Source organism: Myodes glareolus, chromosome 10, assembly GCF_982192425.1.
Source record: "Myodes glareolus chromosome 10, mMyoGla1.1, whole genome shotgun sequence".
In the NCBI taxonomy this organism is placed as follows: domain Eukaryota; kingdom Metazoa; phylum Chordata; class Mammalia; order Rodentia; family Cricetidae; genus Myodes; species Myodes glareolus.
Window position 1 is genome coordinate 53,348,944 of NC_142035.1, and position 20,506 is coordinate 53,369,449.

At 44.6% G+C, this 20,506-nt stretch overlaps 1 protein-coding gene across 2 annotated transcripts in view; it reads left to right on the top strand.

Moving 5' to 3' along the window:
- The window catches only part of Fbn1 (fibrillin 1), a 205,558-nt gene that overhangs the window by 94,719 nt on the left and 90,333 nt on the right, over positions 1-20,506 (top strand). For both annotated transcript variants that reach the window (XM_048459620.3, XM_085696419.2), the window contains 6 exons: positions 1,091-1,216; positions 8,634-8,759; positions 11,163-11,321; positions 16,306-16,485; positions 17,033-17,173; positions 18,905-19,024. In XM_048459620.3, the coding sequence (XP_048315577.2) occupies positions 1,091-1,216; positions 8,634-8,759; positions 11,163-11,321; positions 16,306-16,485; positions 17,033-17,173; positions 18,905-19,024 (852 nt within the window). The remainder of the gene's footprint in view (positions 1-1,090; positions 1,217-8,633; positions 8,760-11,162; positions 11,322-16,305; positions 16,486-17,032; positions 17,174-18,904; positions 19,025-20,506) is intronic.

Below are 20,506 nucleotides of genomic sequence, written 5' to 3' on the forward strand. Positions count from 1 at the left end.
GAAGAAATAGAGAAAATGCACTTGCATACGCTGTCTTCACAATGGAATCCAGGCAGCTGACATCATGGAGGAGGTTTCTGTTGGGAAGGATAATTTGGGACTATCTATAGTGCCAGAGCTTAGTCCTTAGGTTCTTGAATAGAACACTGAGCAAGATGGACCAAGTGTCTGCTGCGGGGAAGCCTATGTTGTTGAGCAGCCAAAGAGATTCATTATTAGGATGGTTGGTGCTGAAAACCAGGGCCAGGTGTTGCTAGACACTAGCTGGAGCAAAGTGGTGTCGGGCCAGAGACTAAGAGATGAGTCAGGATGAACCATGAAGTTCCAACAGGGAGAATGTTCCAGAAAGAGGGGCCACAATTATACAACTCCGAGGCTGCACATCCATGGTGTATCTGAGGAAACCTGGGGAGGAGGGGGAAAGCGGGAGGTGAGAGAAGATAGTGGAAGGCTTGGACTTTCTCTGACTTAGCAGTAACAGGAAGGGATGTGACCTGAGCTTTGAAAGGTCCTTCCTGGTGTCTGCTCTGATTGATGAGCCCACACAATATCCAGCACAGTTCTCCTTTCCAGCCCTGATGAACTTTTCCTGCACAAGGCAGCTTTCCAGAAGGCAAAAGGCACGTAGGTGTGAAGACACTAGCTATTGTGTGGCGACCTCTGGGTTCTCAAGTGAATTTTATGTTACCTTTGTCATTCAATGAAGCACTTAAAGATAACTTTTATAGGCATGTATCACATGTCTTTGAAGCATATCTTAGATGCTTTGAATTTTTATTGACAATCTAAAGCTAAAAATGACACAGTAAAAATGGCCATTTTAATCATTATGTGTTCTACTTTGCTGTGTATAACAAAGTTCCAGAATGAATAGAAATGGTCTCCTCTGCTTGCAGGGAGGCAGGGCTCCTTCGTGTTGACTAAGCTCTGTTAATAACTGAGTTATTTTACAGAATATGTTCATAGCCGTTGCTATCATCATATTCTAAAAGCTGTGATAGACACCTTGGCATAAATATGGTAATATAATTGTGATAAACTGTTAATCTTTCTTTTGCAATAAGTCTTTTTATTTTCCCAAATCTGACAGATGTGGACGAGTGCCAGGCTATCCCCGGGCTGTGTCAAGGAGGAAATTGCATTAACACTGTTGGGTCTTTTGAGTGCAAATGCCCTGCTGGACACAAATTCCATGAAGTGTCACAAAAATGTGAAGGTAAGCAACCACATGCTTTGCAGATACGGGGAGGGGGGGCAGACAAGATGGCGTCCGCAGCACGCTTATTTACAGATTACACCCAAGACCTGTCTGTCTTCCCCATGAGAGTTAAGTATAACTGTTCAGCAGGAATCATATGCCTTTGGAACCAGAGCAGCCCCTGCAGCTTGTTCTACTTTTATAGACACAAAATAAGAGACCTATATGAATCAAATTAAATATTAAAACATGAAATATTTTAGGCTGATATTTGGTTTAAATGTTCAAGATGCATGCTTTATATAGTTCTAAAGGCATAAATTTAAATTTGATCATTAGATACCATTCAAAGTTATACCACTGATATTTTCTAGCTAAAATGTGGACTTTTGAGGGGGGTTTGACATATTAACATAAATATTGGTGCTCCTAGTTAGAACTTAGGATTTTCTTTTCTGAACCACAAAATATTGTCTACCGAACGAAAAGCTTTCTTATGTTCACCTAGCAAAAAACGTGACCTGAAGTAGAATTTCCTATTTGTGTTTAGTTTGGAGAGTAGGGTTCTGCAATGTATACACAGGCGACATGTTGATGTCTGCCACTACTGTTGCATGCAGAAGTGGGCTGACTTCCAGTACTGTGGTTTGTTTTTGAGATGGAAGCATCCAAAACATATGTAGACAGCTCTGAGTTCTTTTTGCTGAGTTCATGGAGTATGGTCTGAAAGCCTTGGAGCAACAATCAAAGATTCATCTTGTATCAGGCTCAGAGAAAGCTGCTCTTTTATTAGCCTCTCCTCCCACCAGGTCTGGCCTGAGGTTTCACATCGAAGCCTGTGTTTTTTGTTGAACACAGTTGTGTTATTTATTTACCTTTTTAGACTCCAGAAGAGTAACAATTCACTCAAAGTAGCCTCCTTGTGGATTCCCCAGTCTGTCAAAGCAACAGAAGACAGCTTCTGATGTGATGTACGATCAATGAACTGTGGCCAGAATTTAATGTTGCTTGCCCAGAATGGAACTACCTAGTTGTTGTAGAATTGCCTTTGTGGGTTAGGGCGATTGTTAAAATGTTAATTGACATCATTTATAATTGCTACTGCAATCAAGTATGCTATCCTCATTTATTTCAACCATGGAGCCACGAGACAGTTTAGTTCCTGTCTCACGGAAATCAGGCTTCATAAAATCATATCACGTTTTAGAGAATAGTAATGGTGGTTTTCTCTAGGTGAATGGGTCAGAGAAACTGTAGATGTAAGTGCACACTGGAGAGTGTTGGTGCTGACGGGGCTCCACTTTTCTCCATGTTGAGTGAGGCCACTCAGGGCTTCCTTTGGACTCTGGTGCTACTTGAGTGGATTGTATTGACACTTTTTCCTAGATGGGAACTATTATCTCTAATATTTTTTTCTGTCTTTTCTGCTTTTCTCTCTCTTTTTTTTTTTTTTTGAGACACTTACTTTGTATCCCTGGCTGGCCTAGAACTTGCTCTGTAGACCAGGCTGACCTCAAACTGACAGAGGTCCACTGGCCTCTACCTTCTAAGTGTTCAGATTAAAGATACAGACCACCGTACTGAGCTTTCATTCTAATTCCTGATACTCAGAACTATTTAAAAATAGTTGAGCATGGATACTCAGTCGCTATTACGAGTGTCCTTCGTGACGGTGTATTAAGGTTTCTTGCACATAGAATCCATTTCAACAATGGGCTGTGCCTAACATTTTTAAGATTTTCTCAGCTTACTGTACTGAGCAACTATATACTATGTTATAGTCAGCTTTAAGGTTTAGAGCAGGGGAGACCATCTGGCCTGTCTAGCCTGTGTTTTGTCTTCTAGAACCACAGTAACTTCCAGCCTGAGCAAAAAATGGTTTTCTGCCTTTTGCTTTTTGCTTGACAAAAGCAGTTAGCAGTCAGGACTAGTGCACGGGTGTGTATCACGTAGAAGATACAGATGTAATGTTCACACTTAAAAACAAAAACAGGGAACTCAGATCTTTTCATTAATGCTAAAAAAAAAAGCTACTTTGTGATATCTCTAATGGATTAAAAATTCAACCTGAGAATTCTTTACTATTTCTGACAACAAAGCCAGATTCTCGACTGCACAGACAGAGAACAGGACCCTTTGACTGGAGTTCATCTTCCCTCTGCTACCTACAGTTCCATTAAATCAGGTGGTGCTTTTTCCTGTCTCTATTTTTCTATGCAGATTGACATCAGATAGGATATCTTCTTGTTAGTACCCCTGTGCTCTGATCTGGGACTGGTTGGAACATTGTTGAGCTATCTTGGCCCAGGTAGAAACGTCATCAGAAAGTCTTCCCAGAACCCTCTGCAAGCTGGATTCCTTCCTTCAGCTCCTTTACTGTGTTTCAGTTAGGGCAGCACACTAGGGGAATGACACTGTTTGGGCCCTCTGTGGTCAAGGGAGGGAGCCTAGCAGGCCTAGGTCACAGCCATGAAGAGGAAAAGAGATCTGTAGGTGGCTAGGGAAGCAGGCATGCATAATGGTGCCTTCGTTCTGTGCCCATGTGTGTGAGTCAGCTTTTCATTACTATGACGAGACACCCGAGGCCATCAGCTTAAGAGGAGGAAAGGGTTCTGTGTATGTATGTGTCCTGTACCCATGGCGCTCGTGTGGAGGTCTGAGGAGTAGGCAGGAGTAGGCTCTTGCCTTCCATTGTGTGGGTCCTGGGGTTCAGTCTCAGGCTTGGCAGTAAGTGCCCTTACCTGCTGAGCATGGCACTGGCTCTGTGGCTGGCTTTTAAACTGTGCTTTCCCTTGACTTAGAACTGAAGAAATCGTGCAGTTCTTATAGTACCTTAAAAATAAAAAAACCACTTCAGGCCAACGGGTGTTAGCAAATTCCCAAGATGCCAGCTACCAGCGCTCCACTGCAGGGTGACTTTATTTGAAGGCTTTTCATGAGAGTGTTGTCTTCAGAATTCTCCCCTTCTTATTATATCTGTCTAAGCCCAAATAAAACACTGTAGCATAAGGCTTAATAAATACACTTTAGAAGAGTTAAAATGCAAATTAAGAAGCCATAGCTATTCAATATTAGATTTTAAACTTTTGTAAATGTCCAAGATTGAGATTTATAGCTGTGATTTGGGTGAGGGGATCAGAGCTCACAGGCATCTTCTTGCTGTTTTTTCTGCTGACTGTGAAGCTGAAGGAGCTGTGTGCTGTAGCAGCAGACACACCTCCCCCTTCTGGAAACCCAGCCCATATGTGCATAGGTTACTGTGGGAGGAAATTAAGAAACAAAATTGTAGTTAAGGGATTAAGTCTTATTTCTGCAAGGAGTCCCTTGAATTAATGATTCACCTTTAATGTTTGGGGGTTTGGATTATCATCAGCCCAGTCTCCAGCAACCCTATGAGTACGGCACGATGTAAAGGAATTTTAACCATGTGGTCCTTAACATCCATACATTCCCTGACATGTGTGTTAAAATGCTGGGGGCTTCTCTTCATGACAGTCATATCATATTTACCCGATGGTTACTTGCTTTAGGACTTGCTGTCATCTTGGGCACCATCGAGCATCCCTAGGGCTGTTTGACCCATAACCACAGGTGGAACTCCTGGTCGCTGTGCCCACCTTTCCACCCAGTGTAGTTATCCCCTTGCACAGTTAATGAAGTAGTGTGGTATAGACTAAAGAGCCTTGTGAGTAAGGTGGGCCCGGGCCCAGGCCCGTTAAAGTCCTACTTCTCGTTATGGTCTTAGTTACATCAGGTGTCAGCTCTGCCAACAAGCTGATAGAGGCCCTTTTCAGTTCTGTAACTCAGACTCTGCTTCTCCACCTATTCCTTCCCAGTTGTCAGCTGTGACTTATGGTATCGTTGTGTGGCTAAAGCAGCATTGACTGTCTGCTTGTCAATTGAAGGTTTCTTATAGGTTGCATTTGTGCAGTAAAACCAAGTTCACGGGTGCATAAATCTGTAGTGTCACCTGCTACAGTGTTTAGACTGCTCCCCCACTCCCACCTGGACAGTAATGGAGACATCCAGGATCAGGCCGTTGGCTCTCCTGTCAAGCCACTCTTGTGGACTGAGTTCTGGACACCCGAGTGTCCAGGAATATCTTCTTTGGTGCTGAGACAAGTTCCACCAAGTCTGTTCTTCCCCAGAGAAGCCCAGGATAGGGATGTGGAGAAGGGAGGGGAAAAGCCTGGTGAGAGCAGGTGAGGCAGAAGGAGAACAGGGGAGAGGACTGGCAGCGGTGAGGAGGAGGGAACTGCGGGCAACTGTTGTGGCTAGTATAGTCATCAGGGGAACTTCTCAGCAGTTAGCCACGCCTTTCACCTCCAGCCTTAAGGAGATCTGAAGAGGTGTCCAGACTGCAGAAGTCGCTCTTGCCTGCCAGTCCCCGCTGCACCCAGCAGGCCTTCAAAAATGTTGTATGTTTATGACTGGCATTTGATAAAGACTGGTTTATGGGAACCATACTCAAGCCACTGGTTTTGGATTCTGTTGCTTGGGATGTCTGAAATTCTCTTAAAAGGAGATAAATGTAGAGCTATAAGAGCCTGGGAAGATAATGTCCCAGAGGAAGAGGGCTAGCCTGTGGGTCTAGTTAAGATGCTTTACACATATCCCATCCCTTAAGGCACTTCCACCCCATCTGATGATGAGATCACAATTTCCCCCCCTACCCCCACCCCTGGCCCCATTGTCATTCTGAAGCCCTGCAACTGAGATCAAAGTGATTCCTGAGAGTAGAAGACAGAAGAGCAGGTCACTAGGGAGGGGATATTCGGAATTCAAAAGTATTTGCAATGCGCCTTTGCATGTGACAGTTTTGTCTCCTCCTGTTTCACCTTGGTGAGTGAACATTAGGTGTGTGTTCCACTATGGCTCCTGATTGGTAGCATTTGAGGGCCTACGGCAAAGCTGGACTTCTCCAGCCCTAGCCAGCTGGTGACCTGGGTTTGCCATCACTGCAAATGATGAACCTGCTTGCTTCCCTTTGTCCCTTGGCTTGACCTTGGCCTAAGCATGTCAGGAGTACTGATATTTTTGAGGCATGATTTTACCTGGTTGCCCAGGGCTGGCCTTGATTTTGGCCTGTAGCCTAGGCTAGCCTTTAACCCTTGGGTCTTCTTCCTCTGACTCCCAAATAGCTGGAAAGAGAGGCCTGCCCCGTAGGCCTGGATCTTTTCCTACTTCAAGCTTTATTTCTTGTTAGTTTTCTGTGTGAGACAAGCACACCCGAGCATCAGGCATTTGGAAGTCAGGTCCCGTAACCATACCAACATGGCGAGGATTAGCTGACTTAGAATTTTCGACATGCCCTGGCTCCTCAGCACACTGGAAGTCACATTGTCATCACTGTTGCTATTTTTAACAGATGATGCCATTGTCACTGGTTGGCAGGTGGAAGATATTACCACATCCTGCCAAAGTTAGTTACGTTTCCAAAATAACTTTTCCTGATCATTATGGTATCTTAATCTCTTTGGATATTGATGATTTATGCTAAGTGGCGGAACCGACAATGCTAGCATTTGTCTCTGTTATTAGGCTGGAAAGCTATTTTAGCAGATCATCACGTGATCTTCATTAAGCATATGTGATGCTAGCATTCGAGGACCCTTTAGAAAGGCACCCTGGGAAATTGCCACGACCAAACACTGTGACAGACCGCTTATAAAGGAACGCGCAGAATTTGCAACTCGTAGTTCTGGAGGTCTGGAGTCCTGGGGAGCATGGCAGCAGGCAGGCAGACACGGTACTAGAGCAGCAGCCGAAAGCTCACATCTGGATCCACAAGTACGAGGAAGGGGGAACGGAAGAGAACCTGGGAATGGTGTAGGCTTTTGAGACCTCAAAGCCCAACCCCAGTGACACACATCTTCCAACAAAGCCACACCTCCTAATTTTTCCCAAACAGTTCCACCAACTGGAGACCAGGTACACAAATCTCTGAGTCTGTTGGGGGCCACTCGTTCAGATCACCACAATGTCTTGCCTTGCAGTTATGTCTTCCTGTTGTTAAATGAGGTTTGAAGTTTTGCAGGCTCATCGATAGACTGATTCCATGCTCAGAGTAAGTGGGGCAGCAGAAAGACAGGAGGATACTGAAGACGGAGCTGTTATAAGGAGTCTAGGGGCACGGTGCTGGGTCTTCCCCTGTGCCACGGCAGCATCCCTGCCAGGCTGCTTCTCTCCTGGAATAACTACCTTACCAGCAGCAGATTCACAGTGATGGTGCCGGGTACCATAGCTTTGACTCTGTGCTCAGTGAAATATCCCTTCACCCTCTAGGCTAACATGTAAGAATGGCGGATTTGCTTTCCACGAGGCTAAGCAGCGTGGAGATGGTGTCACTGCCGACTTTGTGACTGTAGGGTCACCTTGAATGAGAATATACTTGAAGGGATGAGAGTGTACTTGAATGTGGTCCACTTAGAACCCTGTTTTGTTTTTAAATGAAGAGGAGCCCGTGGACTGGAGAGGAAGTGTTCTCGTTTCACGATCCTAAGCCTCCAAGAGGCCTGGGCAAATCCTGTCTTCCCTTGGCACAGTGTAGGCTGCCCTTCGAGTTTATCTTAGGTAGTACAGTGTTCTCCCTATCTCTTCGCCTCACTCCCCTGCCACAATTGATCCATGTCAGTGAGGGTTTGGGCGTTTGAAAACCTCCCTTCGAGGAAATGGTTAGATTTTTCTCAAATGGGGGCACTTATTGTTTCCTTGGAGGAGACCAGTGGCCTCAGGCCCTAGCAGCTGATCCACTTTGGCCTCTATAGCACCTCTGCAGCTAAATGATTCCTGACAGAACCAAAAGTCAAAGACAGTCCATTGACCCCGTCTCCAACAGCAGGAGCAGCAAGTCCTTCCTAGAGGAAGCTGACTCCAGTACCCAGTGTCTAGTTCACTCACCAAATACACATCCTTCCAGCATAGGGCCATCATCATGCTCATTTGGATGTGCTTCTGAGAAACCAAGTTGGTACTGTCTACCCCTAGTCTGATTACCCCAAGTCACCCGCTCCTAACCAGTGCCCAGGCCACAAGGTCTCCTCTGAAGGATCGAAGTGTCTGCCCCGTGGGAAATCCGATTGGAAACAAATACAGGAAATGTTGAGGAATATAGAATAGTTAGCAGAGGGGTTTAATGTAGTACAAAATATGTATAGAAAGAGAGGCTGTCAAAATGATTATGCACTTGGAATATAAGCACACCTGCTAGCCTGTTAGCGTCAGGTTCTAAAGAGGATGGACTTCTTTGGCTCCATCTCTTGAATTTGGTAACTCTGGGGAACATCTGCCCCAATAGGCTCTTCCCTGGGCAGCTCTAACTCGGGGCAGACTAGTGCTTCCTGGGACTGGGCTTCCCAAGCACTCCGTCTGCATCCGTGGAGCCGTGCAGCGCCTATCAAACCGTCCAGGTAACAGGAGCTCCCTTCTATTGCAGACATCGACGAGTGCAGCACCATTCCCGGGATCTGCGACGGCGGGGAGTGCACAAACACGGTCAGCAGTTACTTCTGCAAATGCCCCCCGGGATTTTACACCTCTCCTGATGGCACCAGATGCATAGGTGGGTTGAACTGCAGGCCCGGTTTTTATACGCCATGGACATCTCTCCGGATAAGTTTGCTAATGGGAGCAGCTGAGGGGAAGATGAGCATTTGTGGAAATGCATTCAGCCGTGGAGCATCCTGTTGGGTGGTGGAGGCATCTTGTGTCCTTGTTCATGGATTTGTTGCCTATGCTCTCATTATGTGAGTTAAGGCTCAGTTGTCTCTCTATGACTACCGTTAGCGCACACACACACACACATCAGACATGGCAGTTCTACTCTTACCGGTTTTGGTGTTTTGCTTGCATGAAGACAGAAATTAAATGAAGGTTTAATTTATTCTTTTTAAAAAAAAATTATTTTAGTTTTAATTATGTGTATGTGACTTCGTGCACTTGTGAGGACAGAAGAGGGTACTGGACTCCCCAGAGCTGGAGTTACCCGGTGATTGTGATCCTCTTGATACAGGTTCTGGGATCCAGGCTCAAGTCCTCCCTCTTCTGTGCCGTTTGTAAATCAGTGACTGCCAGTAGCCCACTAGCAGCTCGTCATTTCAGCCCCAATGGTCCCCACTTTACCGCACTGATCAAGAGTCTTTGATTCATTGATTTAACATACCAGTCAGCCAGATCTGTAACAACTTGGTATCAGTTAATTTTCAAAACAGTAGGGCATTAACCCATTAAGAGTTTACCCTTGGCAGCTGTAGGTCCCAGCTTTGCTCGGAAGGAGAAACCAGGAATCTGCAAGTTACATGCACACATTTCACAATTTGGTCAAGTATTTACAATTGGGTTTGGACCATCAACTCCATTCGAAGCTGGGATGCAAACCAGGCTTGAGAATATCTTCCCATTCTTTAAAGTCTTTGGGTTCCATGCCCAAAATATGTATTATCCTAGCACATAAAACATTAGGAGCTTGGAGGCTTTTAAAGCTAGAATTCAGGATTCCCATTTTCCCACCATTTTCCTGGAAAGGCAACCCTCCGAGGGCTTCACAGGGCAGCTTTGTCTGCACACCCTCAGACTTCTTCCTGGATCTGGCTGAAATGAGACCCATTCTTGCTGAGACAGCTGTCCAGAAGTACAGGAACCAGGACCAACACTTTCTGGGAATTATGTCTATGCTTTCTGGGGGTATAAGTACCACTCCAAAATCGTCCTGTGTCTGTGATGCTGACCCTCAGTCTTTTTCTAGGGTTTGTTTAGGTTTGCCTATCCCTCTTTGCTTAAAATAAGGTAAATGTTCCTAAATTATGCACATTTATCTTTATGCACCTCATCAATAAAGCCATCAATATTTGAAGGTTTTGTATTCTAGAATGACTCAGACAGCAAGTATATGTAGATGGCCCTCTGTGGCAAGACTTGATGCTTAATAGTTAGATTTAGGATGGGGTTTTGACTGTGGAGATGTCTTTACTTTACACATGCCATTCCTGCGTATCTTATTTTAAATGAGAAGCATATTTAAGATATTGTTTACTTTTCACAACTTGATTATGTGTAAGACTGTACAGAGATGTGTTTGGCTTGGAGAACCACACCCTCACTTGTGTAGATAGCGAAAGGCCTTTGCACTTGGTTATGTGTCTCCGTCTTTTTACAGGGCCATTTCTTTTCCTGGACCATAAGCTCTTTTTGGTAGCTGAGAGTTGCACTATATAGTGTGTCAGCTGTTGTCATGACAATCAGACATGATGTCATCCCATAAAAGCGATCTATAGGAGTGTGCCTCCCCATGCTATTTCCACAGAATGCTTTTCTGCCAAAAAGCAAAGAATTCATCTAGAACTGTTGGGCCCTATAGGACTAAGCATCTACCAGTCATTGATGTTTTCGGAATTTGTTAATAATTAACACTTTGAAAAAATTAGTCAAAGCCTCAAGACAAAAGGGAACTCAATTAATAGATATTAGATCTGGCTGAAAGCTGGTTCATCACTCCAAGACGCAACCTCACAAGTCTGGGGCACAATTTCAGACAAAAATCAATGCCACAGATTAATGTTGTTTTAAATGCATTTATATAAATATTTGCCCGATGCAGCTTGAATTAAGTAGTTTAAACCAAAGACAACCCAGTATGTCTTTAATATAGAAACAGGTTTTTAGGAATACCTGTCTGCCACCACCACTGCCTTCCTTAGTTTGCTTTCCTACAGCACATTAATTTTAACCTTTTCTTCCCACCTTGGGTGTGAAATATGGCATTTTGGCTAACTGCCCCTGTGTGCAAGGGCAAAGAGCAAGCCATACTGGGCCAGTGGGATGTTTGAATCTTCCTTTCCAGAGCACACGCTCATGGGTCAGTCTGTCGTAGCCCCAGGGTGGAGCATGGAGGCCTGGAGGCAGAGGAGTGTCATCTCCAGCGCGAAACAAAGGTCACACGTGTTTTTGTTGTGTTTTGTCTCCTCAGACGTTCGCCCTGGCTACTGCTATACCGCCCTGACCAACGGGCGCTGCTCTAACCAGCTGCCGCAGTCCATCACCAAAATGCAGTGCTGTTGCGATGCTGGCCGCTGCTGGTCTCCGGGGGTCACCGTCGCCCCCGAGATGTGTCCCGTCAGGTCAACTGGTAAGAGCCCGTCTGTCTCATCTGTAGCCTATCCGAACACAGCCCGTCCAGGCCCGTGGTAAAGTGCAGTACTGATCCAGGCAAAACGCAGGCAAGCAGATGAGATTCCAGAACATTTAAGTGTGGGTGTGGAGGAGTCCCCCAGATGTTTCTGTATCTGCTGGCGACTTAGTTCTCTCGTTGTCCTGGAGCCCAGCCTTCTCAGGAAGCCTCTGTTTTCTCTTGTTCTCCCTGAGGGACTTCGGTGTCTCTCCTGGGCCACTTACCAGTTCAGTGGGATGACGCCTTGCTCCCCTGCCGCCTTTATCTCTCCTCTTACCCTAATGTTCACCACTTTTCTCTCCCTTCTGCCAAGTCCTGTTTTATCTTTCCTCATAGCTTCTCATTTCTCTGCCATGTCCCCTTCATTTCCACTGAAAGCCTATTGTTCTGCAATCCGAATGGAAGGGGTGGCTCCCCATGTGACCAGGAGGAATCCTGCCATATACATTCCCAAAGTATAGCTCGCCTGACAATAGCCTTAAAAGGTGTCTCTGGAGAGGCTGTAGAAAAAAAAATGTCCAATATATTTTCATTAGGATGTATGTAGGTGCTATTTGGTGACCCAAATGATACCTTTTCCTACAAAGAAATATTTATAATTTGGCATATCATTTTGAGTCTCTGAATATGAACCCAGATCTTTTAGTTGTTACTGTTAAGAGTTTCATTTTCTAATTAAATTATATGGTTGCATTTCCCTTAAACAGTCTTCTTATTTCTAAAGTAAATCAGTTACCTTTTTCCTAAAATATCTGTACAGTTCAAGCCTTATCTGCTCCCTTCTCCCATGATCCCTGCTGGCTACATACCCTCTAGAGGGCTAAGGATCTGTGCAAACATGACTTGATTCACCCACATGCCAAGATAGCCACAGTGGGAAGTGTGACCTCATCCTTATCACCCTCTGGTCCTGGTTTTGACTTTCACTGTGCTCACAAATTAAATCGCTCTGCTTTGTGCCTATTTACGTCTGTAGTGAGGAGCTGCGGGCAGGCCTGCTTTTCATCCCACCTGGCTCCCGCACAGCTAGCTTAGCCCCAGAAATAATAACACACAAGTTGTATTCACTTAAACACTGTCTGGCCCATTATCTCTAGAGAGTTAGTCAGTAACTAACTCTTACATCTTGATTAACCCATTTCTAACAATCTGTGTAGCACCACAAGGTGGTGGCTTACCGGGAAAGATTCAGCATGTCTAACCTGGTGGCTGGCTCCATGGCGTCTGCCTCATTGCCCTCTTCTCAGCATTCTGTTCTGTTTACTCCGCCTACCTAATTTTCTGTCCTATCAAAGGGCCAAGGCAGTCTCTTTATTAACCAGTGAAAATAACACATAGACAGAAGGCCCACCTACATCATATGTCCATGAGTTGCTCTGTCACTACTTAATAGTCTCACTAGGACATCTTAGTCATCATTATAATCTTAGTTTGCTCCTGTTCTCTGTGCTTCTGTAGTATTTTGCAAACTCTTGCTTGTAAGAGACATTCAGGTAGAACATATAGCCCATTAAGTGTGATTTTCTCCTCAAATTCCAACTAAAGACTGACCTTTTAGCTCTGCTTAATTTGATCCCTGAAAGGCATGTTTAGATCAGGGATTGAAGAGAAGCCGTGACACTGTGCGGGGAGGAACTCAGGACTGGTGGAATGCTTTGGAGAGTGCGGCTCAGGATGTGTAGCTCTCGTTGCAGCCTAGAGGGCCATTCCTGGGTGTCCCCATACAACGCTGTTCACTGCTGAGGATCGTATGTGTGGATTAAAGAAGTAATATAATCTTCCTATGTCTCCATACATACACACATATGATTCAACAAGTCATGCATTTTGGACACACTCTCTATGCCCTAAAAACCCTTCCTCTTAATTTGCTGCAGATCTGTTCACTAGATCACTGTTTAGTAATCACATGGCTTGCTTCCTACCAAGATGTATGACTTGGATATCAGAAGAATTGTTTCTTAAATGCATACGTCAGTTTGGGAATCAGTAGCATTGGTTGGATTCCTTGTATTGAGACCTTGAGAAGGGAAGAGAGTAGATGCAGGAGCCATCAGAAAGACCTCACCCGGGGAAGACTCAAGTTGTCATGGGTGATTTTGCAGGGGGTTGAAAGACATAAGCCTGACACAGACACAGGCAGATGGACTGACTGTGCACACTCACCTGACACAGGCACAGGGCAGGTGGACTGACAGTGCACACTCGCCTGACACAGGCACAGGGCAGATGGACTGACTGTGCACAATTGCCTGACACAGACACAGGACAGATGGACTGGCCATGCACACTCGCCTGACACAGGGCAGATGGACTGACTGTGCACACTCACCTGACACAGGCACAGGGCAGAGCAGACTGGCTGTGCACACTCATTTGCAGGTCGACTTCCATTTGTTCACACTTTCCACGACAGTTTCTATTGAGTATTGAGCTCTCACTTGTGGAGAAGACTTAGTCAATTCACTCTTCCTCTTTCTTTCTTCCTTTCTTCCTTCCTTCCTTCCTCCCTTTCTCTTTCTCTCTCTCCCTCCCTTTCTCCCTCTCTCTCTCTCTCTCTTTCTTTTTTAAACAACACTGTGTTTCATCTCTGTGTTGGATGGAGACAGAAAAGATAAAGATTATGGAGAAAACTTATCCCTGGCTACTGACCCTTAATGTGTAGGGGCTCATGGCTAAAACCATTAACCTAGCATGGAAGGAGTTTAGGGCCCAGTAAGATACATTTCTTACAGAGTTAAGGTGAATTTAATGGTGTTCTTCAAGTAATATGCCCGCCTAGTTAGCAGAAATGCTGATAAGCCATCCAACCTCTTTTATAAATCCCGAAAGAATTTTCAAACTAGGCTGACCTGGTGCTTACATGTGCTTGGAAACAAACTGTTTCCTTTAATATAGTCGGGATTCAATTAAATCCAATACATGCTGAAATCCTCTTATGTGTAATTTATGAGGCTAAGCTGAGAGTGAAAACTATGGCATATATGTGGTCCAGACTTAAAGGGCTGCATAGAAACACAGTGAAAGCATTCTCAGGGGTAAGTGATGTGGTGTAGCTAGGTGCTAATTCTGTAGGAAGAATCACTGTGCTTTAGTAAAAGGAGCTATAGCATCCTCAGTCAAGAAAAACACAGGTTTAAAAAAAAAAAAACCCTTCCAAAAACAGCGCGATACTGAGAATTTGTGGGTCACAATTCCAGATAAGCAATAGAGCATAGTAATGGAATTCTCTAACAGTTTAAACTAGATCTGAGTTATAGGCATAAAGTAAGACTGAAGAATGTCTGGAAATGGAGTCGCTAGCAACTGTAGAGTATGTGGAGTTTGCTGTGTTAGCCAGTGTTAAGTTGGCTGATGTCCCATGAAGCTGAGTTATGAATGCATTTCAGTAGTCCACTAAAGAAAAGCATTAGCCTAATGTGTGTAAAGTCTAACACTATGTAGAAACTGTCTATGTAAGAATCACTTTGTGACTGTGATAATAAAGTTATCGACATTGAAGACAGAAAGCAAAGATGAGAAATCACTCTGCTTGTAGAAGGGACCGCAAGACCCGCAGTCATGCGATGAAGCTGCAAACTAACAAAACAGACATACCTGCAGCTGGAGGCTCTCTAAAATGCCGTCACAAGCCAACAAGGATTTATTCTGAGGGAGTCCTGGTATTGTTAAAAATAGTATTCAACCCCAAAATGTGTGAACACAGGGAAATACATGATCGAGCCAGGGAGCCCAGCTTGCAGAGTCACTGGGCTGCGTTCACACAGCCATGCTGCTGTGGCCCTCCCTTCACCGCTTATCTAGTTGTCATTAACAGACAAAGCCTCGGGCTCTGCTCTGGACATCCTACTTTCTTTTCTTTTCTTTTTTTTTTTTTTTTAGAAGAACTCATCCATCTCTTGGCTTTACACATTACCTCTCTACTGAGAAACGAAAAAATTTGACTTCTTCCCTGGGCTCCAAACTCTCTTCAACAACTGTTGTGCGCTATCTCCTTTTGGCTGCCTCGCATCTCCTAACTCAAGTGCTCAAAGTCAAAATTTGGCTTCTGCCCATCACACCAGTCCCTGCCCCCTGACAGTCACCCTCTCAACAGGAAAGGACAACAGTGTTCTCCTCGCTGAACAACAAAAACACTAGTAGCCGTCCTTGATTGCTTATTCCCGCGGTGCTGGCATTTATCCCGTCACCAAACAGTAATTTATAAAGGTAATTTATAAATTACCTTGGAGCAAGTTGTGCCCTCTGACAGCTCCATCATTACCTGCCCTGTGCATCCGTCATTATCTTGGCCTTAGTTTCCCACACCAGCCTTTCTTCCCTCTGGTACTTTCTATCAGCAAGAGCCATCTGAAAGAGTCACGTGGTCACATTCTATCCTGCAGGAGATGGAAGTGGATTCCCTTTGCACATAAAATAAAATAAAAACCAAAGCCCTACCAAGTAATAAAATAAAATAGGGACTCATGTAGCCTAGGCTTGACCTTCCTCTTCTGCTTTGCCTGTGGTGTCATCTGTTTTGTGTGTATATAACTTTTAAAATTAACGTGTAATGAGTTTCATTGCAGCCTGGAATTCATCCGTGTCATTGTCCGCTTCTCTAACTAGTACCCAAGTCTTCTGCTGTGCTTTTTCGATCCCTGTGACAGCCACACTGGGGCTGACTAGAAAAAGTGACACCTAATACTTTTCCCGGTGAATGTCAATGTGTACATGTCTTTCTAGATTTTGGAAGGAGCATGTGGTGTCTGCTCTGGAGACATTTTTTGCTTAAATTTTGAATTATTGTCTCAATGTGGCTCTTGTATAGATATTAAAAATATGAATAAAGCATTCATTCCGATTGGCCAATGCAGTTTGGTTTCTTTAAGGGGTCATCCTGTCTGGCCTCCCAGCAGCCCTGGCTCTGCTGATTGTGTCGTGATGTTTTGTATTCTTCCAGAGGATTTCAACAAGCTGTGCTCTGTCCCTCTGGTCATTCCTGGGAGACCAGAATACCCTCCTCCGCCCATTGGCCCTCCACTTCAGCCCGTTCCTCCAGGCTTTACTCCTGGGTCTGTGATTCCAGTTCCCCGGCCACCACCAGAGTATCCGTATCCATCTCCGTCGCGTGAGCCACCAAGTAAGAATTCAAAAGCCTCCTTGTTGTTTTTCTTGCATTAATCAAGTCATATTTTTGGTTTATTAAATATTTATACCAATTGTTAGATTAAAAATTTTCGCATTGTTCTTGCATGTTTCTTAGTTTTCCCATTTTATAAATAAGAATGGGAGCCTTGCATGTTCTGGAGATACATGTCCTTTTGTTATGGATATGTTCATTTAAATGTGGGAGCAGTATGGGAAAGACCGAAATCTTATTCAGAGAATGTATTAATGGCAGAAGATGTGTGAAATTATTCTTTGGGTCATTTAGTGTACAAAGTAGCTACCTGCCAACACCTCCTTGGCATAGTTATTTTCCCAAACTAGACGCTTGAGAGTAAGGATGTGGGCGGGGTGGGGAGAGGCCAGGGGTACAATGTGCTCTCTGAAAGCCGAAGGGATTGTACTCTAGTGGCTGGCTCACCCTTGGTGGCTCTTCGTCTAGGACTTGGCATCTTGTTCATTATTAGCAGATTAAGAGCTTATGTCATAGATAATAATGGGGTTCAATGCTGTCCTCCTAGGGGTGCTTCCTTTCAACGTTACTGACTACTGTCAATTGGTCCGCTATCTCTGTCAAAATGGGCGCTGCATTCCAACCCCAGGCAGCTACCGGTGTGAGTGCAACAAGGGCTTCCAGCTGGACATCCGCGGGGAGTGCATCGGTATGCAACTCATCGCTTGATTGACACTGGGGGATGCTGCAATTCTATTTCATTGTCTGTGCCTTAGTCACGGTTCTGTTGCTGAAAGAGACACCATGACCACAGCAACTCTTATAAGGAAAACACTAATTGGGGCTGGCTTATAGTTTCAGAGATCTAGTCTATTATCATCATGGCTGGGGGTGTGGGGGGGGCAGGCAGACCTGGTGCTGGAGAATAGCAGAGAGTTCTACATACAGATCTGAAGGCAGAGAGACATTGAGCCTGCTGAAGACTCCACCCCCAGTGACACACTTCCTCCCAGAAGGCCACTCCTCCTACCCCCAGTCAAGTAGCACTACTCCCTAATGACCAAGTCTTCAAATCTGAGTCTATGGAGGCCATCGCTATTCAAACCACCACAGTTAATACTGGTTGTCGATTGTTGTAACAAATCGCCTCCAACAGTGTCTCCAAACAGTAGAATCTTTTATTATTATCTTTGCCTTCCAATACAAGGCTTAAACGCTGGTAGGGTGTGTCTTCAGAACATCAGAGAGGATTTCCTGACCTTCTAGTATGTCTCAGACTCTGGAGGCAAGTAGGGCCTCATGGTCTTTTGGCATCCAGACAGTCAGGAGGGCAGCGTCTTCAGCAGTCCAGCACAAGGACCACTGGACGGTTGAATCTGACAACACCCAGTGGGCATGTGCTCTTTTGTCTTCAGAGAAATTTGTTTCTTAGTTCTGCTAGTTCTTGTTTTCTCAAAACCTTTTGTTTCCTGCTCACATGGGCACTGTTCTAGAGGTTATCCAAAGTGACACAGGAGAGGGGAGGGGTGTGTGGCTCAGGGTTAGACCTGCCTCTGTCCCCAAGAGACTTGGACTAATAAGCCTCGCTGAGCCTTTGCCCTTATAAACGGCAATGTCGATGGATGAGCCCTGGTCCTGAGTCTTTAACGAGCCTGTAGCACTTTGGGACTAAGGCTACCAAGACCACCTGGGCAGGTGGTATTGAGAACCCCCTGTGAACAGCCACGTGGCCTTCGTGTTTTGTTCTCACGGGTTTAATAGAACAGCAGGAGATGCTTAGACACAGGCAGACTTTCTTTGTACTAAAACAACAAACAGAGCCCACCTATGAAGGAAATGTTAGACTCTTTGATTTTGTTTTTCTCCCAGTGCCGGGAGTTGAACCCAGAGTCTCATGTGAATCAGACCAGGGCCCTACCACTCAGCACCCTATTGCTCTTCTTCTTTTCATTTTTTTTTTTATTTTTGAGACAAGTTCTTTACTAAGTTGTCTAGGCAGACCTTACACTTGAAATCCTCCTGCCTCAGACTCCTGAAATAACTGCCCTACGCTTTCATGTCTGTCTGTCTGCCTGATTTTCTTAGACCAGACTTACAGAAGAAAAAAATGTTTATTATCTCAAAGTAAATTCATATTCTCTGAAAATGACATGAGGAAAGAACACAGGTGAACTGCTTCGCTGGTCTCACGATGGGTATATTCCAGCCTCGGTTGACCTGGAACTCACTATGTAGGCCAGGCTGTCCTTGAACTCATTAGAGATCCAGCTGTCTCTGACTCCCAAATGCTGGGGGATTAAAGGCATGTGCCACCATGCCCAGCTTTGCTGTTGGTTTTTTTTTTCATGCTAAAGGAAAAAGGTTTTAAGTATGAGAAACCCACAAAGCCTTAGAAATAAAAGCTGTTGAAGTTCTCACTAAGATCCCCTGTGTTTTGCAGATGTGGACGAGTGTGAGAAGAATCCCTGTACTGGTGGAGAATGTATCAACACCCAGGGCTCCTACACCTGCCACTGCCGAGCTGGCTACCAGAGCACACTCACCAGGACCGAGTGCAGAGGTAAGGGACTCCTGGGAACCGGGAAGCATCTGTCCCAAATGAAGGCGTTGCTTTGAAGAAATCAAATTATTATTTGAGAGGTAGGGCCCTGAGACATAAAGGCAAGAAGCTACCCGCCTCACCACTGCTTGCTATATGCCTTATTCCAAATATCACTCCTTTGAGGATGTTGCTATCAAACCTGGCAAGCATTCAGGCTACCTTAAAAACTATCTTTGCACGGAGGGACTAGCTTATTCTCACTTCTTTCGAGTTATTTCTGCTGGCTGTTCATCTTCCATCCGAAAGGTAGGGGATGTGGTCACTCTGTGTGGCAGAGACCAGGGAAAGTCTCTGGTAGAAGTGTCTGTCGTTAGCTTCTCCATAGAAACAAGGATGTGGGGGCTCCAATCCTTGCAGAGGTCAGCAGCCAACAGCAATACTACCTGAGGGTTGCCCAGAGTGAGTCTCTAGTCCTTCCTCAGGCCCACTGACTAGAGCCAGCCTTTGGCAGGATCCCAGCCATCTGCACTCACACTGAGATTTCAGACGCACTGATGTGATTGTCCCCTCATAAAGGTTGCCCTTCAGGTTTATTTCTTTCCCTTTTTCTAAAATATAAAAATTGCAAACAATGTTTTGGAGAATGTTAGACTTTGGTGCTGTATTTAAATCATTTCCACTCTCCCTATTCCTCCTTCAACTCCTTCTATGCCCCTCCCAACTTCCTATCAAATTTGTCACCTCTTCTTCCTTAATTATTGTTTACACATATACACACAAATACAGCTTTCTGAGTCCATTTGGTGTTGCTCACAAGTGTAGAGATAGAGACAGAGGTATAGATATATGTTTAGGCTGACTGCTGGGGATTAGATAACTCCTCAGGAGCTCGGTTCCTAAATTATACTGAATCCCCATTTCTCAGAAGCCATTGATTGCTTATAGCTCTTCATGTTGAGGTGGAGCCCTGTGAGATTTCCTGTCCATGTTGGTAGCATGTCATGGATTTATTTCTTAAATAATTTATTAAGCTGTCTAGTATGCTTTTGGTTAATATCATTTGTGCAGTAAGTTTCTGGGGATGGAAATGAATAAGATACAGTGTCCACTCTTCAAGAACTGGAAGTTTTATCTGGACGCTCAGCATAGAATGACCTGTGTCATTAATCCAGTAAAACTAGATAAAAATAAGTGAGCAGGTATGGAGGTTTAAACCACGTAAAAATGTCAATCTACTAACGTTAGATAATTTTACTTGCCTCCTTTAGCAAAAGCCCTTTGTGTTAATTGAGCAGGTTTGATGTTTATCTCTGAACTATTTTCATAATCTTTGAATTTGCTCAGATTTGGAGATATCTCACGATCACTGTGTTTAGGTATACTGCCCCCATAATGTCAAGTTTGAGCAGAAAAAAGCAAAAAGCTGGAAGCACATTATTTCTACATAACTCTATTAACAGCCTACAACGTGAATTATATTTCTGGATAATTTGAATGTTC